Consider the following 26,559-nt stretch of genomic DNA (forward strand, 5'->3'; position numbering starts at 1 on the left):
GCCCACCAAACAACATTTTTCTCCTCTTTTCCACCTCGCCAACGATAACTTCTACTTCACATTGAGTGAAGTTACGTTTTTTTGATTTCCTCTCTGTGTTTGCCATGATTTCGCAATCAATGAATATTAACTTGTGGGCGTTTCACGGACTATTTATGGGCAACTATGGGCGTGTCATGAAGCCGCAAAAGCTGCGCTACATTTAGAATTGATTGTGATTTATTAAGGGGAAAATGCGTAGGATATGCGTGCGCACGGTTTTATAAATCCCAATATTTCTGTGCGTACGCACGTCCTATGTTTCATCCGTACGCCACTTCTGACGCAAATCCTACGCAAAGTTTTATAAATGAGGCCCCTGGACACTTCATTCCACCCTCTCTGCAGCAGGACTTTGGCATGTTAAAGAACCCTTCAGAGTCACTAGGAAGCTCTCTTTACTGTCATAAGTTATTGTAATGTTACCTTTATTGCCTTCAACCCAAGAACAGTAACTCTCTTAAGCACTGTCCCACAGGTGCATGTGCAATAATGGTTTATGGTTCATTGAACAAGCATAAAATCATTGTTTAAACCCTTTCCAATAAGGATGTGTATATAGCTCATCTTAATTTTTCAAATACACTTTCATGAAAAAGAAAAGTTTCTTTTTGTTGAATTTATGTAGTGAATTTCAAGTTGAATTTGTGTATAATGCATAAGGGACCGTAAAAACCTGTATTTTGGGTATGGGAGTTCTGATATATAGGATGGGGCCACTGGGTTAGTTTTGTAACACAGACCTGGCAACCCTGCTCTCCTGGGAGTTGGATTGCATTGAGAAAAACGTCACGCTAAGAGAAGTTTACATTCAGTAAGCTAACTAAAGAAATGTTTGAGTACAGCTAATACGATTGATTTTCATCCCAACAAGAATGTAAGACTTCAAACATGACATTCTGGCAAGAAAACCAAACTTTTCCCACCCGTTTTTATTAATATCATAGTCCTTTAACAGTTGCAATCTGTTTTTATGAAAATAAGTCAGTAGAAAGAATTCCTTAAAAAGTCCATCAAGTCGAGTCCTTCGCTTGTAGGTCATGCTTTCACTTCAGACATGAAATTAAAACTGTCAGACCCTCTGTAAAGTCTCGGCTCCACTCTGAAGAGCCACGGCGTCCGAACAGGACAGTGAGCGTCAATCTTTATTTATGATGGGCACGGGGGAAAGTTCTGTTCAGCATGAAAAGTTAAAAGGCTTGAACCTGAAGAGCCCTATCAGCTTTGCACTATTCCAAAACGAACCTCCAAACGCAGTAAAATCTTCAATCGGTTTAAGATCCCTGTACTTCATGTGACAGTCTGGGTTGACTACCGTTAGCGGTAATCACTCTTTGAAGTACATTACCATGAATATTTAATGGTGGGCCATTTGGGAACATTAAGTAAGCCTCTCCTTTTAGGCAGTCTGTCTTGTTTATGTCTGTCAGTCTATGCCAGTCTGGATGTAGGTTTTCCAGGTTTAGCCGCCCCCCACTGCGCCCATCCTCACACTTAACCAAACTCTTCAGCTTGAAGAAGCCGAGGAGTCCAGTGGTTAGAGATTGTAGAGGCTTGTCTCCCAGGCTCAGCTGCATTTGAGTCCAGAGAAAGAGTAATGCCCCGTCAGGAGGAGTGTGTTTGGACAGGCTGCCCCTGAGTGACTGGAGCAGATGATTGGCAGGAAGTCTCCAGTGAAGTCAGTCGCAGAGGGGGCGTGGTTGGCTTTGAGACGAGTGTTTGTCCTCTCAGTCGCTGTCAGATCCTACTCCTCTCCGTTTTCTCTTGGAAGCTTTGGGTTTGGAATCCTCTTCTTCCTGGAGAAGCGTCAACAAAAGGCATTTTAAACACGACATGATGATAATAAGGCTGCTGGCCTGAAGGCTTTCGTGACGATGTCATGTGGTGAGTGTGGATTTACCGAAGCGCTGCTGGACGCGCTCTCCTCTTCATTGCAGGTTTGAGGAGCAGCACCCTTGCGGGATCGTGGAGAAGACGCTGGGGCTTTGCGTCGAGGTTTGTGTTGTTTGGTGGAATCCTCATAGTCCTCAGCTAATGAGAAAAGATCGCTGAATCTGGCAGAAGAAATGACAGTAAGTCAAATAAGAACTTGAAAATAGAATAAAAGGAAGATAAACGGATCAAATAAAATAATAGTATTTGTGCTTTATCCAGCAAACCTCATTTTGTGGGCCTCATCGCAGCTGGCCTGAACATGCTGTAGGGCCTGTAATATTGGCGTCTGGGAAAAGACTGATACACCAACAGGAACAATTCAGAAGGGATTGTTTAAATCAATATGAGCAGTGAAAAAGACAATCAGGCTGCTGAGAGTTGAGTGGTGTTTCAAGGACTGTAAGAGCTTGATGTTGAACTCACAGTTGTTCTTGGTGTTGCTGAGATTGAGTCTCAAACTGTCCAGATGTTCCAGCATCTGTTCCAGGGTCAGCTGAGCCAGTTTACTGCTGGAGCTCCTTAAACTACACAAAAACACAACACAACTTAAATGTGTGTCTCTTTAAAATTTCAACAAAGTTTGAGGTTGGTAAGATTTTGTAATGTTTTTCAAAGAAGTCTCTTATGATCAATAAGGCTGCAATTTGATCATAATACAATTCTTGTGAAATATTATAGCAGTTTTAAAATGTAAATTCTGTGATTTCAGTTTAACTTTCAGCATCATTACTCCAGTCTTCAGTGTCACATGATCCTTCAGAAATCATTCTTATATTCTGATTTGCCGCTCAAGAAACATATCTGTCAGTGTTAAAAAAAAAGTATAAATATTTAAACTTTTTGATGTTTCTCCAGGGCTATAGAGCCTGGGTTCAATCCACTTGAGCTTGAATCTCATCTTTTGTGTCCAGAGCCCAGGGCCTTCAACACTCATCTTTCAGGTCAGAGGGCTGAATGTCATTACCTCTGTCGTTTCCGGGGCATGCTGTTGTTCTTGATAAGCAGGGCTTTGATGTGTTCTCCCAGCAGGTCGTCATGTTTCGCTGCCCAGTGCCGCAGGATGCTGGTGGTGAACTGGTCCTCTTGGTGATAAGGCCGGCTCAGCACCATCTTCACCATCTCCTCACTCGGCCTTCAGCACAACACAGCAAAAAAAAAGAAAAGAAAAAGATGACTGTGTCCCACAAAAGACAAGATAAATAACCATCTGAGTGAAAAGACTTACTTTTCTCTTCGTAACTGCAGAAGCAGGCAGGACAGAGCTTCAGGGTGTTCTGTGAGTAAAGGGTGAATAGGATTATGGGTGGCCTGAGTATGTGTAGAGTGACAGCGTGTCTATGGAGAGAGACACTCACCCTTGTATTTGAGGTGCTGTAAAATGGGAATAATGGTCTCCAGAGGGATACTGTGCACCAGGAAGAGCTGCCATGTGCTGTACTGCTCAAACGTCTCCCAGTCCAGAGACTGAACTAAAACACACAGATGCACAGAACAAAATGAGCTTCACCAAGCAATGGAAGAATGTCTGGCACATTCACAAAGATAAAGCACTAGTGGTAAATCTGTTTGAAGTACATTGTTTTTTGCATTAAAAAAAATCAAGACCTCACATTAGTTGTTTTAGTAGTATATTAAATGGTTATTCACACTGGAAACAAATTATATACATTAAGTGAGCAAAGACCACGTATGCACTTCATTTTTTATTCATATACACCTGTAAGAGAATTAATTACGCAAGGGCATTTTTGCACCCTTATCTTAAGTTTGGAGGGCATTTTTGCCACAAGCCTCCATTGATTTTTCAAATTTGGTGCTTGGTTTGTTTGGTGTAACTATACAATTTGAACGGAGACTTGTGGGGTCAGACAGAGAACCATCAGAGCTTTATGAAAACTGTAAACTTACTGAGGATGTTGAGTACGGAGTCTTTACGGAACATCACCAGATTACCCATCATCACGTGACACATCAGCTCCTGAAGCTGTGAGGTGAAAACAAGAGGAAGAGGTTAAAAGAGATTTGAAGAAAAATAATAATTTAAGTTTAATCAGCGTTTGAGGGAAATTCAGCCTACTTCATCTACTCACACTTGTCACACCATACCTGCTTGTCAGGCGAGAACCAGTGAGGTTTGTTCACGTGCATCAAGTAAGTAAGGCTGTTTACCATATTACTTGCGCTATATATGAAATCTGAACATCTTTATGAACTTTCTGACGCATCAAAGTTTTTATATAATAGACTTTCTATAAAGAGAAATAATTATCCCGGGTTTCATTAAAATATCTTCATTTATTTTTCAAAGGTGAATCAAAGTAGTATGGGTTTGGAATGACACAAAGGTGAGTAAGTGACAGAATTTTCATTTTTAGATGAAGTTTCCATTTAAAAGTTTATATTTGAAACCTGCGCTGAATCAATGACAGCCACGATCATGTTGAGGAGCTCTCCACTGCGCAGGGTCTCGTCTGGGAACTGTTCAACACAGACACAGGAAGAAGTCAAGCACGACTGGGAAAGCATCTTTTGCAGGCACATGGTGTTTGAGCATGACGTGTGTTACCTCTGAATAGATGGAGGGGGTTAGGTAACACAGGAGCCTCACATCATCCTCCTGACAGGCCTTCATGTCCATCATCAAGCAGGTGTGCAGGTCGCCCAGAGCCGTGGCCTGAGCAAAGGACTCGTACAGGCTCATCTTCCCCGCTGCTGCTTTGCTACAAAGATGCACAAAACAGTCTACTATGAAATGCTGAGAGTTCAGAGTAGGGCTGCACATTTAATCGAAAGAAAAAACGGCCTTGCATCATGGCTTAAAGCGATTATCAAATTATACAGGGCATGATTTAATTAAATACATGCTCTGTATTAGAGGTCGTCACAGGTCTACTTGGATCCAAAAACCTGTGGTCCGACCCAAGCAGCTTGGGTAACTTAAAATAAATGTGCTTTTTCCAAAAAGATCCGAATTCTTTTAAACTATTCGGATGCATATTTCAGCGTTCGCTTAAGTGCATTTTTGAGAAACGCATGTAGAAAAGAAACAAACGTTTGTAACCTCACAAACAGAAATGCATCTTATAGATACAAGATCCATCAGGAAAAGCCACTCACTTCATTAAGCTGCGTGTTCATGGAGGAAGTTCGGGGTAAGAAGTGATTTGGGTCAGGTACAGATTTTAGGACCTGAGAAAACCTCTACTCCGTATGGGCCTTTATGAGTGCAATTAACTTTCCATACCAACAGGTGGCAGCAGTCTGTATTTGTCATTCAAAAGGAGGAACTAGAATAGCTATGACTGCTGATAAACAATGAGAAGAGCCTTCTACGTTTGCTTGTTTTCTTCACTTCAGCCCATCAGAGTGATCTTCCTCAACGACTGCCTTCGCTGCCAATTCAACTTGCTCAGTTGGCCAAAAGGCCATCGACAAGGTCAGTCTAGTGCCAAGGGGCAGACAGCCTGACACTGGAAGACCATCAGCTTGGTGTGTCATGGTCTTAACAGAACAGAAACCAACCGACTGGCAATATGTCTTGTTGCTCATCACTTGCCACTTTATAGTTATTATTTGGACTTTTTCACCCTACCTAGCTTTGAGATAGTAGAGCAGATGATAACCGATTTTCGGCTGTTTCTGGTAGAGCTCGGCGAGCATTTCCAACAGGACAGAGAAGCCGCTGTTGTCCTCCTGCATCTGACACAAGTTCCTGAAGATCAGACACACCGGCTTACACACAGACTCCTCCAGTGACCTGCACACACACACACACACACACACACACACACACAGCATCTCATTAGCCTCTTCGTTAAGAAAAATGAACAATAGTGACAAAAAAATATGAAGGGAACGGAATCCGGACACAATGCTGGCTGGAACCCAAGACACATATCTAGAGCTAACCACCAAATAATGTGCAAACAGACTCGACAGGAAGCTGAGAAAGAGAGGGAAACATACTCTTCTGTGATCTCCTCAGGCAACACATCTCCTCTGAAGTGACTCTTAAACAGTTCAGCTAGACAGGAAGCTAGAGTGGACATCTGCTCAGAGTCAAAATCCTCCTGAAATAGGACAAAAAAAAAAAGAAAAGTGTGTATCATTAGCCGTATTTAAAGCTCTGAATGAAATGTTCACCCTGAACAAGGCTCACCTCTAAAATAAGATCCACAATTTCCTGCATGACCTCACAATGTGTTTCTGTGTCACTGAGAGAGAAAGAACCGCACCAATGAGACTCATGCAACTGAGTTTTTATTATAACTGGAATACATTCAGTTATTAATCATGTGTCTCACCTTCCTTTCTGCAGTTGCAGAACCCTCTCTTTAAGTGCTTCGTCCAATTGGTCCACAAAAGGTGTGATGTCAGCAGGCTCGTCGATGTAGGTTTCCTTCAGCTGATGGAACCTGAACTCTCGTTTTTTACCTTGGGATAAACAAGGGATCATATCATGACAGCACTGATGTGAACTGAAAATACAGAAGTGGGTAATGGGCATCATTCTGAGCCAGAGCCACTGATCTAGATTCTGTCATGATTGAATACTAAAGCAGAGAACATCCCAACTGAAATAGCCCAGGGAAGCAGAGCCTCTTATTTCTAATCGGTTGACCTGAAGGCCTGAGCTAAAGTCTGCCATAACCGCAAGCATCTTGCCTTTGTTGTTCAATTCTTCCTCATCATCACTGAAGGTAGCATCTGTGCTGTCATAGCAACCATCCTCCTTATCAAGCACATGATTGTCCATCTCCAAGGGAACAGATTCCTCCATTTTTGCTACAAAAAGCACAGAAAAAAATAAATTCAAGATTAAAAAAATGCCATAACTCAAGCAGAATTTAATTCCACTGGTTCTTGAGATTGTGGTTTGTAATGTTATAATCCTTGCTGGATATTAGTTGATATATTTCTATTACAAACTACAATGGCTTCCTTCTTCATTTGAATTTAAGAACCAATTTGACAAAGAGCCAAAAATGTTGAGGACCACTGCACACACTTCATATTTCTACTCAATATTTACTTTACTGATGAGATGGGGAGTAGTAAGACTTACATAAAAAAAACTCTGGTATCGAGCAGTATATGGATATGCATGCATGGTCAATTAATTTTTTAATTATATAAAAGGACAACAACAATTTCTTTTTTTAAAGTGTAGTGACGTGATGTTTTGGCATCACATTCATTGTCATTTATCCTGAACCACACACACCCACACCCACACCCACACCCACAAAAAGAATCACAAATCCCAGCAAAAGAGGTTTATCAAGATTTATGCAAGTGTAGTGCATTTCAAATAATAGTACTCAAAAAAAGGACCACTGTTTTGTCTGATATTTCTTGTGGACTAAATTGGTTTGGAGCCTTTGTTTTTGACATGACTGGCATTGAATCAGTGATGTGGAGCTCTGACCTTCAGTGGGCGGCGAGGGGGAATTGCAGAACTCTGGGAAGCGTTCTCTCAGCATAGAGCGCAGCTCACGGTCCAGTTTAGGGTTGTCAAACAGAGGTGCTAGGTGACTGAGAGAACAAGAGACATAGTCAAGATCATTATACAGAAAACATCTCTAAACCAGCAGACACAGTGGTGGACTTCTTGATGAAGTGTCTGTTATGAGCACATGTTAATGAGTGTGAGTGAGTGTGTGTTAAACTCACGCCAGAACTCTCTTCTCCATGATGAAGTTGAGAGAGTTGAACACACCCTGCCGCACTTGCCCCTCAAGAGGAGGGAAGAAGTTTGGGATGATCTGAAGTGGCATAAAATACAGGTTATCCCAAGATTTAAAAGACTGACATTCACAACACACAGAACTTCCTGTGATATTATGGCCTATTATAATTTCCCACATACTGTTTTGACTGTAGCAGCAAAAAGCTTCAATTTCTTAGTGAACTTAGTGAATTTCAACATTTACTTATACATTATTAAAATATTAGTTTTTTTGCATCTGTTAATATTATTAAGATAATAACAACTGATGTAATAATGATATAATAGATCAAATAAGAACTGAGAAAGAGTTTCTCACCCGACACATGAAGTCCAGTAGTGTGGCTGTTATAGCAGGATGTGGCTTCATGGAGTGATGCATTACTAAAATGGCGGGCTCTGAAAAACAAGAGTGAGAGAGAGGGGGGGGGGGGCATGCAGAAAGAGAGAGACATATATCAAAGGAAAATAAAAACAGAGCGTCAGTGACTGGGTAAAGGCAAAGCATGTGGTTTGTACATGTCTGTTTATGAAATCAAATCTAAATGACTTAATAATAGCTTCCTGCCTCTCTTACCGATGTTCATGATGCTGTCTTTCTCTGGGTTGAAGAGCAGCCAGTCGTAGAACAAGGCCAGTTTGGCATTAGATGCAGCAACATTAGACTGCAGAGAGAGAGATGGAGTTAAACCTTAAGCACTGCTACGTAAATCCAGAAAAATCTGAATGTTTTTTAGTACTTGCTTACCGTGCAGGTAGTTAGGAGCCATCCGATGATCGCCCAGCGTGGGAGAATGTCAGAACTCAGCACTTCATTGGATGGATGAACCACGCCGCATATGTAACGAATGAGGTCACAGCGCAGCGACTGGCTTTCAGCTGTGGACAGATACTGCCGCTGAAACCAGTCCTGATAGCGCTTCTGCTGGCCGAACCGAACCTGCAGCCAGGAAGAGCAAGAGTGTTTGACTGTTTCAAGTCATAAACGTATCTTGGTTTTAGTGTCAGGTGTCAAGTGTTTGTGAGTATTTACCCGTGAGGTCATGAACAGCAGCTTGGTCTCCATGTCAGGGGTGAGTCGGCAGGCCAGAAACTTACGTGAGGTTCTAGCGGTGAGGAGCTGCAATATACCTGCAGACAATTTAAAAACACACACATAGATTTTACTGTGCATACTATTTATGTCCAAAACTGATGCATTACAGTAGAAATTCCCTCCAACACACACCTGTGAACTGTGGGCTAAGGGTCTGAGGATTGTGCAGCAGGTCTCTCCACAGCAACTCCATCTCAGGAATACGAGCCACAATCTGTAAGAGTCTGACCAGATCCCTCCCGATGATAAAACACTCCATGAACTGTTAAAACACAAACAATGTAAAAACACGAAACAGCAGCAACATGTGTAATGTGCACGTGAAATAAAAAAAAAATAATGTATTTCAGAGTATTTCAAATAAAAACTGCTCTTTTGAACTTTCTATTCATCAAAGAACCTAGTAAAAATGTATCATGTTTTGATGTAGAACATTCAGCTTTGCATCACAGGAATAAATTGCATTTTAGAATTTTTTTAGAAAAGTTTTTATTTTACACTGTAACATTTCACGAAATTGCTGTTTTTGCTGTATTTTGGGAAAAAATAAATACAGCCGCATTGGGCATTTAAAAAAAAATATCTTACTGACCCTAAACTTTTGAACAGCAGGGTATATTATAGATATAAATATTTTATATGTTTACCCGCATATCATGTAATCACTATTTGATTATCAAAATCACTGTTAGTTGAAGCCCCAGTGCACTTAAAGACCAGGAACATTTCCATACATAAGGTATGTACAGTCCATTTCAAATTTCATGGTGTCTATAAATCTGTCGAATAATTGATGGCAGTTTAATTGAAACACAGCTGGCTCAAGTCAGAAGTTGTGCTCTCTTGGGAACTGCCGACTCTGATACAGACAGCTTTAGTGTCCTTCAGCGAGACACTTCACCTCTGCCATTGAAATTAGTCTATGAAGAGTCACTCTGAATAAAAAGTATTTATCTTTGTTTTCATTTCTGGCTTTTTTTGCTTATTGTTCAGATAAGGGAATTAAGATATGCTGTGATATAGATTCAAAGTTTCTCATCATGACTCAATGTGTAATGTGGGATAACCACATACTATCTACAAAAAGTATTGCATGCAAGTTTGTCAGGCGTTTATATACATAATGTATGATAAAGGGAAAATAGGGAGCTCATACATAAGAAGGAGGAAAAAAAACACCTCATACAAGTTATCACTCTACCTATAATCTCCCAATAATACATCTTAGTAGGATGATTTTTTAATGCTTAATTTTGTGATCAAAGCTGTGTAGCTTCTATTGTGGTGGTCAAAACATAAAATGCAATGCAAAACGTGTTGAAATACGCAATACATGCAATTTGTGTTCCTCTAACAAAATAAATGTTATTCTTACATTTGCTTCACAAAAACTAGTAAAGATTTCATAGCAAAAAAGACATGTGAAGCACGACCTGAAAGGGGCCATTTTTACCTCTTAAAGATCTGAAGTCTTTCCAGTACTCACCCTCTCTCTGAGCAGACCGATGCAGAGGTCCACCTCTCTCTGTCTGAGGGGCAGCAGGTTTGGCGTCCCATGGTCCACTATGAGCCTCAGGTAGGTGTACACAGACATGGCCACTAACATCCCACTTTTCAGCACCCACTCCCTGTTCATCACACAAATATATTCAAGAAACTGACAATAAAATCACGCTGGTCTATTAGCATGGACATAGTTACCGCCCACAGTGCAATGATCACGCTGCATGCTGTCTGACTCATAACTTCTCACCTCTGTTCCACTAAGATCTCCAACACGCTCTCTGCCAACCACAGGTTTTTGATGGATATGTCTCCCCCTGCAGATTGACGCAAGATAGACACAGGATGTAGGGATATGCTTTAAATAACATAGCATGATTTGCATCTGTGTGTGCACACACCAGCGATCTGTTTCATGAGCGTCATGAGAACCCCATCTGCTCCAATGACTCCGCTCTTCACCAGCTCTTTGACCAACCACACCAGCTGCCCACACAGAAGATGAGACCGCATCAGTGCTTTTACTCTTAACTAAAACTATTAAAAATTGTCAGTCAACTGAAAGAAAAATATAAAACAAAAAAAAAACATATATATATATATGAGATGAGAAACATAAATGCAGAAAACTTCCATCAAAATTAGAAATGTTGTTTTTGAAGCTAAATTATATATAATAATAAGTGGAAATGACATCAGCCCACCTGTGTACGGCACACATCCTGCAGCTTGAGAAACTTCTCCATGAGGATCTGGTTGATTTTCATGAGCACCACGTTCATGCCGTCCCGATTCAGCAACGTCAGGTCTCTGTAGCACTGCAGGACACAACACCGTGTTAGTGGTGGGATTCTGGGAGAACAGTGAGAGCAGAAGAGCTTTCTGTGGCATGCATGCGAATCAGATCTCGTGTATGAAGCATCAACGTACCCTCTGTGCTTGTGGGGGCTCAGTGAGCAGAAGTGTGAAGAGACCCAGACACACCTCCTCATGCTGCTGTGGACCCTTACAAACCTACACACACACACACACACACACACACACACAGCATCATTCTAAATAAAGCATGTTTCTGTAAAGTGTTTAATTAAACTTTATTTTCATCCTTTTAGCCACTTTTAATGACTTCAAATTTTAAGTCAGTCATGAATGAAAAATGGAAAATCGGATCAGGATATTACAAGTTGCAGAGGCCAGATTTGATCCCATGTATCTCACGTGAGCAACACAACTCAATACACATTAACCAGCAGACCTTGATTGAACGTCATTTCATTCTGTTCTTCTTTCTGATAAAAAAATATTTCTTGAGCAACAAATCAGCACATTATACTGATTTCTGAAGGACCATGTGACACTGAAGACTGGAGGAATGATGCTGACAATTCAGCTTTGATCATAGGAATAAATTACATTTAAAATATATTCAAATAGAAAACAGTTATTTTAAATGGTAATAACATATCATAACATTACCGTTTTACTGTATTATTGATCGAGTAAAAGCAGTCTTTGGTGAGCATACCGACTCCAAACTTATAAACAGTATTTCAGCAACAGATCTTCTAGCAGAAGTATAAATCTAAATCCATTTGCTGTAATAACTTTTAATGAAAATTGCCATACTTCATATTATGTAGTAACTGTTTTATAAAATAGTTTAGATAGACACCGCTGAAGTAATAGCAGAGAATTTACAGTATGTCTCAAAACAAAACCCTTCTGACACAACTATATTCTCAATAAAGCAAAGTAGATTACTGCTTAAATTTGCATTTCTTAAAGTATAAGAGGCATTCGCTGGAACTCCACAATGAATAACATTTTCTGATTAATATGAATTGCATGTGTAGAACAACAGGGGTCCCACACTTTTTGAACAGTGAAATTATCTTCAATTACAGCTGATTGATAACTGGTGGGGCAAAAAAAAAAGGACTTTAAAATGAATTAAAAATTTCAAATGTCAAGTGATATATTTAAATGACCATATTTACTATACTAATGTCACCAGTCATGGTCAACAGATATCTTAAAGTCATGGACATGGAGTTGTTTACACAAACACTCAAAAAGAACAACATACAGGTGGCGAAACAAATCTGAGCAGAGCAAAACTAGAAAATAGTAAATTTTTTCCAGGCCTGAAAATCACAACTTTAAAATTCCATTCTACGTCCAGGTTTTTTATGCTGTGAATCCTGATGTGTTATCATAAGTGGGTGTAACTGATAAACACTCACATGAGCAGTGAGAGCATCATTGGCTTCCCGCTCTGACAGTCCATTGGTTATGGATGTAGTGATGCTCATACACCTCTCCAAGCGCTGAAACACACACAAACACACACACACACACACACACACACACACACACACACACACACACACACACACACAAACTGATGAGTACATTACAGAGCATTATAGTTGCATGCATGAATGCCATGGCAAAAAAAAAAGAAACAAAAAATCTTAAACACTGCAGATTCCACTATTAGTTCATGCATGCATAAATAGTCTAATCTCAATTTAAGGCATGACTGCATCAATTTTTAAAACCTTCCCCAGCAGAACGAGTCACTATTGACACCATCAGCTGTCATTCAGTACATGATAACATCATTGTGTGTTCAGCAAACATCATGTTTACACCGTTGCCACAACTCCATAATTTATATCTGAATCACATATATCACAAAATATAACACATAAGATCACAAAAGACTACAAAAACCATCCCTGCAACTTCTCCATTCTGCTTGTCCTTTTGTTATTGTACTTAGTTTTCTCCATGTTTTTCTTCGCACTGACTGGGGAATGAGTCGATCCCTACCTCCTCCAGCTCATCTTTGGCGTCCAGGCTGGTGGACACCAGAAGGCGACCCTGCGCTTTACTCTTAGCCGGCGAGGGCTCCATCTCCTCCCGCCTCGCTGCGCCCACACACACGGGACCGGACGGGGGTTTAGGGCGCTGTTTGAAACCCTTCTCTCAATGTTTACTTGGGTCTGAGGGGCTTATGAACTAGTTAACCCTCTCTCCGCCCAGTCCTAGGCGCCTACAGTGTGTTTACGACTCTTAATTCGCCACCTTCGCGCGACCGCACCAGTGTTTCCACAGTGTCCGACTTTAACAATTCAACTTCCGCAGGGCTCAGCGGAAGTGTTACGAACGCGGAGTGAAGGCGGAGCGGAACGACTTATTTGTACCAATCGCGTGCTGGGTGTTTTGATTGACGTGACAGTTGGCCAATCGCGGCGAGGAAACTGTGAGCGAGTCCCGTCAGACAAAAAGAAGCCCGTGACGTGCAGATGGACTTGAACGCTGCTTCGGTGTAAATATGTGGGCACAAACTCAGACAGACAGTACGTTAAGGTTGGCATGCAGCGAAAAACCCTGGACAAATGCGTACTGACTTTTAAACGTGTTAACAGCAGACATCTAGTCGTGTAGGGTCTAACAGGAAAAAAAATCAGTATTATTTGAAGATTATAAAAACTATTTAAACTATTATAATTCATGTAATAATAACAAAAACAACAATAATTGTATAATTATTACTTTAATATAATTAATAATAATTTTAATAATACATTATAACCGAGTTGTATAGACACACACACACACACACACACACACACACACACACACACACACACACACACACACACGTATGCTGTTATTTCTGTAATTAAATATGGCTGAAAGCCATATAAGCTTTAAAGTTTAGCATATAATACATTCTAAATACATATATGCTGTGGAAGATTACTTTATTAGTATTAGTGTTAATGTTTTATAAAGAAGTCTCTTTTGCTCATCAAAGCTGCATTTATTTGATCAGAAATACAGGAAAAACAGGAATGTTGTGAAATATATATATATATATATAATAGCATGTTCAAAGCATTTGGTCTTTCAATTTGTTCATATATATATATATATATATATATATATATATATATATATATATACATACACAACACACACACAAACACATACATCACTATTTTCACAAAATCACATTACAATATACAATAAAAATATTTTGTCACACATTTCTCAATATATGAAAAGCAGCAATTCCTAGTATTTAATATTAGCACAATATATATGTATATTTTCAATATACAGTAAATAAATTTGTTGATCGTTAATATTAAAGTAAATATATTTTCATTGTGTAAGGGATGGCTTTTCAGTAATATTTACACAACATTTAAGATACATTTATGAAACTGCAAAAATGGAAAACGTAAAGGTTGTTTTGGCAAAGAGAAATTACAAGTGGCAATTTCTGCCAAAATATAACTGAACAGTGCTAATATAGCAGTACTTACCTGCATTATTCTTTCAAAGGATAATTTTGTGAGACAAATAGATTACTGTACACCATTAGAAATAAAATATTTAGTGAACAGGTCTCAGTGTTTGTAATATGTTTATTTTACATAATCCCCTTCCCCTCAAACATAAAAAAAACAAAATAATCAATTTAAACTTCACTTAAAGTCTTTGTAGTAATGTATCCAAATATCCCCACAGACCCAGCTATTCAAACCACACATATAGGACAGATAAAACAATAGTCATTATTCATGCCCTCCCAACAGGAAAGCAAGAAGAGCTGCTTCTTAAAGACACACGACGCCCATGTACTGCACTGCTACAGTTTGACTGACTGAGAAGTCATGTGGAAAAACACTGCATTTATTTACATCTGAGCCAGACATTCATGTTTATTTCAAATATAGAGCAGCGTGATTAACGAAGCTTTTAATGCCATCAGATAATCACTGGACTGTTTCCTCTCAGGATGTACTGTATGCAGTCATCAGCGCAAGAAGTGGATCAGAGATTTCAGATTGTACTCAAATGCAACAACCATCCCAGAAGACACTGACCCCGTGAGATTCGATGCCTCAGCAGGTATCATCAGGGACAGTTTCTGTCCACATCTTCATTATCTCAGCTTAGACACAGGGAGGCGAGCAGCGCTGCAGAAATGACACCTTACAAAACACCCGAATCCGGGAAAGTTTTCAGAATGGGGAAGGAATATGAGATTTAACTTGATCTTAAACTTGATTTACATTTGCTTCCTGCTGGATGGAATTGGGCATAGCTGAGATTTTGTCATGTGCAGCAGAAAGCTGTTGGTTAGAAGGTTTCATGTTATCAGAACTGAGTGCACATTAATATAGACGAAGATCTGACAAATCTGACATGATCTTCAAAACACTGTGAGCTGATTCATATTAAACAGTGTGTGATGTGTACATGTAGAAATGTTGACGTTGGTTCAACTTTCCAACATCCAAACCTAACAAAGGCATTACGCTAATTGAAAACTTAAGTCAAAATTGACCCTATTTACTAAATATCTGTTCTTGCTCTTATCCACATTCTGAAGAAACAAAAGTTTGTTTTATAATCCTTCATAAAAATGCAACAAAACATAGCTGACTTACTACAGTTGTAAAGTTCCAGCTTATGTTCGTGTTTTTTTAATGGATAATTGTTAGAAACTTAAAATTAAATAACATGTCAGCAGCTTCGACAGGAAGTATGCTTTCTGAATGTCTACAAATGTTGCTGTTTGCTTCACTACCTGTTATTTTATTATAGGTGTGTGTCACATCATTTGTTTGTTCTTCAATATTTTGCAAGATATAGAAGTAATGATATAGAAGTATTTTGCCATAATCTACTCTACTGTTCAAAAGTTTGCGGTCGATAAGATTTAAATAAGTCTCTTATTATCAACAAAGCTGCATTTATTTGATCAAAAATACAGTAAAACTTACATTGTGAAATATTCTTACAATTTTAAATAAGTGTTTTCTACTTTAATATGTTGATGTGTAATTTATTGCTATGATGTAAAGCTGTATTTTCAGCATCATTCCTCCAGTCTTCAGTGTCAAATGATCCTTCAGAAACTACTCAAAAAAACATTTATTATTATCAATGTTAAAAAGAGTTTGCCTCTCCCGTTTTTCCTTGGTTCATATTTTTATGGAAACTATGACACATTTTTGTCATTTGAAATAAATATTTTGTAACATTATCAGTCTTTTGTCACTTTTGATCAATTTAATGCATCTTTGCTGAATAGAAATATTAATTTCTTTAAAAAAAATCTTACTGACATGACACATGAATGGATCAGAGTGGAATCTCATAATGGAACAAAATAATATTAACCATTAATAATGCTTAAATTAAAACCCAATGGATAAACTCAAGTTCCATTTGGAAATATCTCACATTCTGGGAGTTAAAAGTGTTGGTGTAAATCCTGTTAGAAGAACATCCCTGTGCTGGTTTCATCCAAAACACGATTGCAACATCAATACATGTGGATTTTCTGTCTTGAGATCTAAGAACAAAATCCATCATTGCACATTTCTATGCTTTCTTAATCATACTTGCCATTTATTATTATTTCTGTTATGTGCGTAACTTTCATCTGTGGTTCAAAACCCTCTGCTGACTGGATCGGATCTGGGAGATAGAAGAGATCTGAACTGACCTGCATCCCAGAGGAGGAATGGAAAACATTTCGCAGTTAAAAAACTAGAGTGACTACAGCACTGTGTCTCTGCATGACTAATAACACGAACAACAACAAACAGACCCAGAGGACTCCTGATGACTGCTGTAAAAAATCTGATCGAATACCTAGCATATCACGACAAAAGAAAATTCAAATCTCCTATGAGACCCGTAAACACACCAGCAGAAGGTCCGCTCAGCTCAGTGGTCACTGATCTGACAGTCCTTTATGTCATCTTCCAGCTGTCTAAACAATTCTACTCAAGTATAGTTTTTTTAGGCAAAATAAGTCACAGCTGGATTCCCATGAAGCAATAACTTGAGCTTTTGGGAGATGAATGATGAACAAGACCAAGGTTTGAAACAGTACTTTCTAAGTCTGGTCTTTTTCTGAAGAAATCGTCTTCCGTCCCGCTGTTCCACACTGTCCCAGTACTCGTTTAGATGTGTTTGTTTTGTTCTCTCCTCTCTGGTGCATTGCTCTTTCTCCTTGTCCGTCAGTTTTTAGGCATTATTGGAGCTGATCTCTCCTAGCAGCCAGTACGTCCTCATCCGGCCCTTTCCCTTCATCTCCACATCTCCCCTGAGCTCCAGCTGGAAGCAGTTGATCTCCTGCAGGATGGCCCATGTGGCCTCTGAAACATGGATCTTCAGGGCTGATGGAGGAGAAATCAGCGCACAGCAGATTATGAAATAATCACACACACTATTTTCTCTCTCTCTGTGTGTGTGAACAAATATAGCTATAAAAGTGAACTCTCTTTAAGTTCACTTGAGGATCTTATCATTTCATTAATATTACATTATCTGTATGTAGTTATTTTATATATACTTGAAAGATTTGAAGCACACTAGAAGTGCAAAATCAATACAGTAAAGCTAACTTCTCTTTCACAAAGGTTTTCAGGAATCCCAGTATGGCATTTTATACTTTCAAAAAATTGTACTGAAGTTTATATGGAAATTATTATTCCTGAATGCAGAGTTTTACTCAAAGTTCACTCAACTGATTTACAAACGCCAGACTAGATCAAATGAATCATGAAAAGATGCAGCTTTCACATGCAAAGAGATTAGCCAGTTATAACACATAATCATTTACATAATCATGACCGTTTATAACTACACTAATGTTCAAAACTACCTGTAACATAATAAAAAAAACATAAAAAACTTTTACTCAGCAAGGATGCATTAAATTGCATTAAATTGATAAAAAGTGACAGTACATAAACTTCTAATGTTACAAAAGAATCCTGTAAAAATAAACATCACGGTTTCCTCAAAAATAATAAGATAATCAACACAACTGTTCTCAGCATTGATAAAGATAATAAAACATATTTATTGAGCATCAAATAGCATATTATACTGATTCCCGAAGGATCATGTGACACTGAAGACTGGAGTAATGATGCTGAAAATTCAGCTTTGTGTCACAATTATTAATTACATTTTAAAATATATTAAAATAGAAAAAGGTTATTTTAAATTGTAATAATATTTCTAAATAGTACTGTTTTTACTTTTTTTTTCAAATAAATGCAGTCTTGCTGAGCATACATATTAAAATAATAATAAAAATGATAATAATAAAAATCTTACCAACAACAGTAGTGTAAATTACAACTGTTGTGGTGCAAGACACCTTGCCATTATACATATACATTAAAAATGGACTTCAGGGAAAAACAAATGCCACAGAAGAGTGGAACACAACCCTTACAAGAGTCTGTAGGTGCCTCACCTTCTCCATTGGATTCCATGCGTGAAGCCGTATTGACTGTATCACCAAACAAACAATACCGAGGCATTTTCAAACCAACCACCCCTGCACACACGGGGCCTGGACACATGAAAACACACACCCACACACATAACCATCAGTCAAAGCTCCCCATTAGCCAGTCATCAACACACAGAGATGTCCTCAGAGAGGCCAGACTGCTCTGTGCTGTACTTGTACTCTATGAAACACTTTCATGACCCCTGATCCTCACCGCTGTGGATGCCGATGCGTAGGCGGAGCTGCTGGTCGGGTCGGTGGCGGATTTGGAAAGAGTGTACGGCCTCCAGCAGAGCCAGAGACATGCGGGCGATCTCGCGGGCGTGCAGTTTCCCGTTCCTCACAGGAAGGCCAGACACAACCATGTATGCGTCACCAATGGTTTCCACCTGGGGGCGCCACACAAAAACACATAATTCGAGACTTCGGTCTCTGCAGAGCAAAAGTGGGCGTTTTTGACTTTGTGGGAGTTTTAAAACTGCTGGGTGTTTCTAAATCATGCAATCAAAATGATCCCCCTTACCTAACCCCACCCCTAAACCTACTATGATGTCATCCAATCAGGAATCGCGGTCTAAAAACACCCTGATCTGGTAACTCCCATTACTTTCCTGCAGAGACCTATACTTGACATAATTCGTCTCAGTGATGGGCTGAGAGTGTAAGAAACATCTCAGTCTCCTAAAAAGATAGATCTTAGTTTCTTGCTTCAGCTGAACACAAAATAAAATATTTTGAAGAATGTGTGTAACTGAAAAGTTTATGGTAGCCAATTGACATCCACAGTACAGAAAAAAAAATACAATGGAAGTCAATGGCTACCAGAAAATGTTTGGTTGCCAACATTCTTCAAAATATCTTCTTTTGTGTTCAACAGAAGAAAGAAACTCGTTCAGGTTTGGAACAACATGAGAGTGAGTAAATAATGGCAGATTTTCATTTTGGGTGAACTATTCCTTTCAACTAATGTGTTTTTGAACGGGCAGTGAATGTAATGACTGGATTACCTTGTACACGTCAAAGTTGTCGATGATTGCATCAAAGCAAGTGTAGAGATCATTCAGCAGTGTCACCACCTGTGGCGGGTTCACACAGACAAATAAAATAATACAATTTAACGCAATACTGCAATGAGTGTTGCAATAAAGTACAAAATTAGCCTATAATTATTTGTGTGTGTCTCTTTGAGGAGTGTTTACTGAAATACCCTTTTACAGAGGGTTTCTGACCTGCATGGGTGTGCTTTCGGCTGATAATGCGGTGAAGCCCACGATGTCACTGAAGTAGATGGTGACCGAGTCAAAGGCTTCTGCCTGCACCATCTCACCTCGCTTCAGCTGCTCAGCCACTGAGCTGAAACATAACACACACACACACACACACACACACACACACACACACACACACACACACACACACACACACACACACACACACACACACACACACACACACACACACACACACACACACAATCAGGTACAGCCTCATGCAACCTTCAGTTGAAAAATTTGTAAAATCATTGCACATAACTTAATATGAATAATTTGATACAACCGGATAAAAAAAGTTTTGCATTAGAGCTGGAAACCTTTAGTTTATATTTAATTTTAGTGTAAATATAAAGATACTATTCAATTTTTTTTTTATTTTTTTTTTTAAAGTCTCTAATGCTCACTACTGCTGCATTAAATTGATCAAAAATACAGTAAAAACTGTAATATTGTGAAATATTATTAAAATGTAAAATAAGTGCTATTTGAATATATTTAAATATTATTTATATTTTGAAATATAATTCATTGCTGTGATTCAAAGCTGTATTTTCAGCATCATTACTCCAATCTCCTATGTCACATGATTCTTCTGAAATCATTCTAATATGCAAATTGCTGATCAAGATTTCTGATTATCAGTACTGAAAACTGCTTCACATTGTTGTGGAAACCGTAAAACTGGCCTTCCATACTTACTGTCACTTTTTAATTAACTGATGAATAAAAGTATTAACTGCCTTAAAAAAATCTTACTGAAAGCAGATTTTTGTATGGTTGTACAATAAGTGACAAAAAGTGAGGTGACATTCAGCCAAGTATGGTGACCCATACTCAGAATTTGTGCTCTGCTTTTAACCCATCCGAAATGCACACACACAGAGCAGTGAACACACACACACACACACTGTGAGCACACACCCGGAGCAGTGGGCATCCATTTATGCTGCGGCGCCCAGGGAGCAGTTGGGGGTTCGATGCCTTGCTCAAGGGCACCTAAGTCATGGTATTGAAGGTGGAGAGAGAACTGTACATGCACTCCCCCCACCCACAATTCCTGCCGGCCCGAGGCTCGAACTCACAACCTTTCAATTGGGAGTCCGACTCTCTAACCATTAGGCCACAATTTCCCGATACATATAGTCATATGATTTACATACACTTTGCACATTGGTTAGAAAAAACTGGCACTCACTGTGGGAGGATCTGATAGAGCAGAGCTTCAGCTTTACGCCTCTCCTCGTGGTACGCCTGCGTCCTCTCCTCCACCAGCTCCTCAAGGTTATTAGCATACTGCTCCATACGGGACAGGAGGTTATCCAGGATGTTGGAACCATATCCACTGAGGCCAAAACAGAGAAGATGAGGCAGAGACAAGAGTCTGATCACTGCAGCACGGGTGGTGCTGCATGTATAACTGCATGTATAATAATATTAATATTTCAATATTATTATTGTTGTTGTTATACATGCTGTTTTATTGCCTCACGTTAATAAGAGACTATATATTATATTAGAGTGCTTAAAAAAATTAACTGATACATTGTAGAACTGCATAATAATAACAATAACAATAAAGTATTAATATTATTAATATTAAGTATTATCATTATCAAGACTACAGGATGACTAAAATATATGTGTCCAGTTACATGATCTAAAAATAAACTATTGTATATTACCTTGTGCATTAAAATTTCAGGGAAAAACTTTATTTTAGGACCAATTCTAACTATTAATCTAAATAATAATTGTTTATTGTTAGCATATTGAAGCACATATTAATGTCTTAAGGCCAGTTCACACCAAGCACGATAACGATAAAGATAACGATAAAGATATAGATCTAAAAATCGTTCTCAATATTAAAGAATACACCACAACTATAACGATAAAGGCACAGGGAAACGATATCGTTGGAATCACTTTCAGAACAATTTTTTTTTTCTGATGAACGATAAAAACATTGCCAACCAATCAGAATCAATCCTGCTGTAAAGAGCTCGAGAATGTAAAGCAGCAGACGCGTTTCCGCTTAGAATAAACAGACGATATTGTTCGCTGGTGTGGACGCTAATATCGTTATCTTTATAGTTATCTTTATAGTTATCGTTCTTGGTGTGAACGGGCCTTTATTCAGCATAACCATATTTTAGATCCTTTAATCATACTTATACGTAACAACTACCTTATTAATAAGCAGCAAATTAGCAGTTTATTGAAGCAAAAGTTGTAGTTTATAGCTAGTTAATAATGAGAACTGGACCTTAAAGTGTGAACAAATTTAATATTAAAAACTTGATGTTAAAAAAAATCAGTTCTCTGTCAATTTGTCAAGCCCTGTGAGCTCTTGTGTAAGAGCTGATTTGTGTGTCAGGTACCGGTTGTTCTTGCGGAGCAGTACTTTAATCTGGTTGAAGTCGGGCCTCTCGTTGATGTCTTCTGACCAGCAGCGCTGCATCAGCTGTCCCAACTCATCGCTGTGGCTCTGAGGACACAGCAGCGGACGCAGGTAAGGCCAGCGGCCCTCCGCCACACGCTCGATGATCTCTGTACCACAAATTACACACAGCAATGGAGAACAAGAAAGACAAACAAACATGTAATTAAACTTTCTCCAGATCACACAGGAAATCTATCTATCTATCTATCTATCTATCTATCTATCTATCTATCTATCTATCTATCTATCTATCTATCTATCTATCTATCTATCTATCTATCTATCTATCTATCTATCTATCTATCTATCTATCTATCTATCTATCTATCTATTAGAAACAGAACATAACAGGATATAGATATTCCAACCCAAAGCACACAAAATGAAGAAAGCAACAGAGACAGTTACTGTGTAACAGCTAAAAGTGACCAGGACACTTTGCACAAACAAAAAAATACTTCTAAACGTTTTTATGCAGCAAAATTTACAACCAATCTTTTATTTTATGTATTTGTGTGTGTGTGTGTTTATAATATATACTGGCACTTAAAACTTTCTGAATGACACTGCAGTAAATAAATCACTTATCAAGGTATTTGTCATTTGTACAAATGCTGCTTGAACTTTTCTCAAAAGCTTTATTTGTCGGAGTCAGTTTTACAATGACTCTAAAAGGAACAGATTATCTAAAAATGAAAACTTGCTGAAAATGTACTGACACTCAGGCCATCCAAGATGCTGGTGACATCTTCAAAAAAAAATGCTACTTGATTTGATATTTTGTTATCTAATGCAATGACATTTTAAGTGTGCAAAAATTATTTAGGCCACTGCTACTAATGCTAAATTGTTTTCATCTTGCTTACAAAGCGAGTGGGCAAGAGAGAGGCGAGATGAATGTAAACACAGGAGACATGGAAAGGACAAATGACATGGAAAAGTACCCCGTGCCATCAGTGTAATTCACTGCATAATCTGTAGCTTACTAACACATTTTATTTAATGTTGTTTTGATTCACATCAAAGCGCTAAACGAGAAAGCACTCTCACCTGCATAATGAGTTAACCATTCTCGTGAGGGTGTAATGCTGAAATATTCATGCTCACAAATAAAAACTTCTCTTGAAATAAAATTACTTTTATTTATAATAAGTCTTTTTATGGTTCTCTAGGGATCAAACAGCAAGTGATGCTTTTCAGAGACTGTTACTAAAAGGGAATGTTCACCCAAATGTAAAAAAACCATTCAATTTGCTATTAAACAAGCAAGTACCAATGACATCAGTCACGTCAAACTCAGCACTAGGTGATAAATAAGACTATCCACAATACAGTCTGACAAAAAAACAAGTACAAAGCAGTCACTAGGGTAGTACATTAAGACTCAAAAGCTAAAACGTACATAATTGTACCTTATTTACCTCTAAATGGTACATACTTAGTACTTCTTTAAAAGGCACCACAGTGACAGTTTTGTATGTTGTCTTTTTGTTCAGTGTTAAAAAAATTACTTTCAAAATTGTATTCTTCGTGCTGATTTCAGTGTTGTTATTGTTAAATAAAATGAAAACTGTAATTGTAACTGTAACTGTATTGATTTTGGTGACTTAATTTAATTTTCACAACCGGATGCGGAGCAAGGGGAAAAATTCTGTGTATTTATGAATTTTTTCTTCTTCTTATTTTTTGCATTTTATTCATTAATTTTAGTCAACTTTTGGGGGGTCGCAGCACATGACATGAAGCTTTTCTTCAATATAATATCAGGACAGTTAATATATTTTTTTTAATTCAAAACATCACAGAAGAGCAGTATTCACAACATTGTATAAATAAATAAAACATTTTTTTATGCAGTTTTGAATAAATTAGTAGATCTGGACAAAAAAATACCATTGATTACACCTTCACAGTACTGTGTGTGACCTCTGACCTTTAGGGCTGAGACAGGGGCCTTCCAGGTAGAAGACGCCCTTCAGCAGGGCGAGTTCCTGCAGGATGATGCCAAAGCTATAGACGTCACCTTTCTGTGTCCCACACACAGGTGGGCTGTCAGCACGCAGAAGTTCGGGGGCTGTCCACAGCTTGCCTGTGTACGCAAAGATCGATGTAACATCTTCACACGCGTGCAATCTGTATCGTTGTGTTGCTACGGTACTCACGTGCATAGAGAGAGTGCATGTCCTCCAAGCTGTTCTCCTTGCGGAAACTTTCCAGGCCATAATCAGTGATCTTCAGCACAAAGCGGCTGTCCACCACGCAATTGGAAGACTTTAGGTTGCCGTGGGAGACAATGACGCTGTTGTGTAGGAACACCATTCCCTGAGTGGTGAAAAAATGACAGTCTTACCAAGACAGCTGACAGCAAGCATCCATCGTATTTACCAACAGCGCACCATCCAAAATATTAATTAAAATTTATTTTGCAGCTGCAATATGTTTCTGGAGTCATAATTTGCCTGTCAGGGAACTGACATCATCATAAACCATTACAAATAACACACGTCTCAAAACCACCCCAATAAAATGTCACTCATTTTCAAGCCTCAATTTAACTGATAACTATATTTTACAAAATGCAAAGCAGTTTGCTGCTGTGAAAGATTGATATTTTAGTGTTCTTTGACAGGCATCATTAAAACAGCAAGACATCTTTCCCTGTCCTTTTCTGATTTGAAACACTCACCTTAACAATGTCATTGATCAGAGAATAGCGAAACATCCAGTCCAGCGTGATTCCTTCACTCTCCATGAGGTCCTACAGGTCACACACACGTGGTTCATGAGGAAAGTCCAGGTGGAGAGAAGAGTTGATGGGAATTAATTATATTCTCTCACATCATCTTGTCAGTTATATGGTTATTTTATTTTCAGTTTATAGCTAAAGTGTATAATTTTCTTGTTAAAATACTTCTTATCCTAGTTGAATGAGACAGCTCTAAGTAAGCCCACTTTAGACTGACTTTTAAGAGTGTAAACACTGAGGTGCTTTCAAAGATTGCTTTTTGTTTTAACAATCTGACAAAGCAACACTGGCTTAGCCAATAGCATTAGTTTGGGGCCAGGGCTAGCCATTTGTGGTGCAAAGTCTTCTATTGGTAGATTTTGGTGGTGATGTTCCTTTTTACATAAAATTCAACAAGATTTTTTAACTATACATCTATAAAATGATGAATAAAGAATGTGCATCAAACTTATTTTTGCTGTTTTGTTTTTATTAGATTTATGAAGGTGCAATAAATTGAAATGGAATTGTATAATGCAATGGTATTTCATACATGCAACTTATATAGTATTATACTGTATATATATAAAAAAAATCATTTAAACAAATCTCTCTTCAAATGATAATGAGCTGCTGGTCACCCCACCCCACTCGTCCGTGGGACATGTCTACATAAGACGTGTGAATTGCTACCTTTGACCTGTACAGGTGCTGGTCATATAATTAGAATATCATCAAAAAGTTGATTTATTTCACTAATTCCATTCAAAAAGTGAAACTTGTATATTATATCCATTCATTACACTCAGACTGATATATTTAAAATGTTTATTTCTTTTAATTTTGATGATTATAACTGACAACTAAGGAAAATCCCAAATTCAGTATCTCGGAAAATTAGAATATAACTTAAAGGTACAATTTGTAAGATATTTGCAGTAAAATAACCCAAAACAACTAGGCTAGTGTTAGATATTTTGTCCAGCTGATTACTAACAATATCTCTAATGTTTTCAACTACTTGTAAATCATGAGAATATTCCCATTCTAAACAGTGACACGGGGCAGTGCAGTCGCCTGTCAATGACGTTAGTTACCTTTTGTTACCCCCTTTACTGACGTAGAAACCACATGACAACAGTTTCGTGGACAAATGCGGAAGTAGCTTTGCGACAAACTTCAACTAGAAAGAGATGCTGATCTCGCTTGTGTTTTACTCGACAGGTGAGTTGTTTTGATTCGTATCTTTACAGAAAACATATGCTATTATAACGATCAACAAGATTAGTATCATGGGGCATACACGCCAAACTGGGGGCATCGTGTCTCTAGACCCGTGCGAGGACGCGTCTGATCCATAGTCTGATCGCATCTTTGAATTGACTTTGTATGTAATCTACTAGTGCAAAACGTTGAACTCGCGTTAAATCCATGATTTATCATTCCGTCTGATTGATAGCCATCAGCGGTTG

General features: G+C 38.5%; 2 protein-coding genes across 2 annotated transcripts in view; both read right to left on the reverse strand.

The window, feature by feature from the left end:
- Positions 1 to 931: 931 nt before the first annotated feature.
- LOC132104439 (integrator complex subunit 3) lies at positions 932 to 13,282 on the reverse strand. The gene is made up of 29 exons (XM_059509916.1): positions 13,137 to 13,282; positions 12,545 to 12,628; positions 11,232 to 11,315; positions 11,006 to 11,119; positions 10,703 to 10,787; positions 10,552 to 10,618; positions 10,285 to 10,426; positions 8,931 to 9,060; positions 8,736 to 8,833; positions 8,451 to 8,642; positions 8,280 to 8,367; positions 8,022 to 8,101; positions 7,648 to 7,739; positions 7,403 to 7,509; positions 6,640 to 6,759; positions 6,279 to 6,408; positions 6,134 to 6,188; positions 5,941 to 6,044; positions 5,567 to 5,731; positions 4,541 to 4,694; positions 4,384 to 4,452; positions 3,883 to 3,958; positions 3,330 to 3,443; positions 3,200 to 3,248; positions 2,939 to 3,106; positions 2,398 to 2,498; positions 2,199 to 2,271; positions 1,940 to 2,093; positions 932 to 1,835 (listed from the first exon to the last, which is right to left on the reverse strand). Exons 1-29 carry the CDS (start codon positions 13,218 to 13,220, stop codon positions 1,767 to 1,769), a joined length of 3,048 nt encoding a protein of 1,015 aa, XP_059365899.1. The 5' UTR covers positions 13,221 to 13,282; the 3' UTR covers positions 932 to 1,766.
- A 3,345-nt stretch (positions 13,283 to 16,627) lies between these two features.
- Positions 16,628 to 26,559, reverse strand: part of LOC132104440 (atrial natriuretic peptide receptor 1-like) — a 113,352-nt gene continuing 103,420 nt past the window's right edge. The window contains exons 12-21 of the mRNA XM_059509917.1: positions 25,049 to 25,120; positions 24,525 to 24,684; positions 24,296 to 24,451; positions 22,301 to 22,469; positions 21,115 to 21,261; positions 19,875 to 19,998; positions 19,653 to 19,721; positions 18,860 to 19,034; positions 18,607 to 18,705; positions 16,628 to 17,515 (exon numbers count right to left, since the gene is read on the reverse strand). Coding sequence (XP_059365900.1) covers positions 17,364 to 17,515; positions 18,607 to 18,705; positions 18,860 to 19,034; positions 19,653 to 19,721; positions 19,875 to 19,998; positions 21,115 to 21,261; positions 22,301 to 22,469; positions 24,296 to 24,451; positions 24,525 to 24,684; positions 25,049 to 25,120 — 1,323 coding nt within the window. The 3' untranslated portion in view covers positions 16,628 to 17,363. The remainder of the gene's footprint in view (positions 17,516 to 18,606; positions 18,706 to 18,859; positions 19,035 to 19,652; positions 19,722 to 19,874; positions 19,999 to 21,114; positions 21,262 to 22,300; positions 22,470 to 24,295; positions 24,452 to 24,524; positions 24,685 to 25,048; positions 25,121 to 26,559) is intronic.

The sequence above is a fragment of the Carassius carassius genome, chromosome 25 (genome assembly GCF_963082965.1).
Source record: "Carassius carassius chromosome 25, fCarCar2.1, whole genome shotgun sequence".
NCBI classification, from domain to species: Eukaryota; Metazoa; Chordata; class Actinopteri; order Cypriniformes; family Cyprinidae; genus Carassius; species Carassius carassius.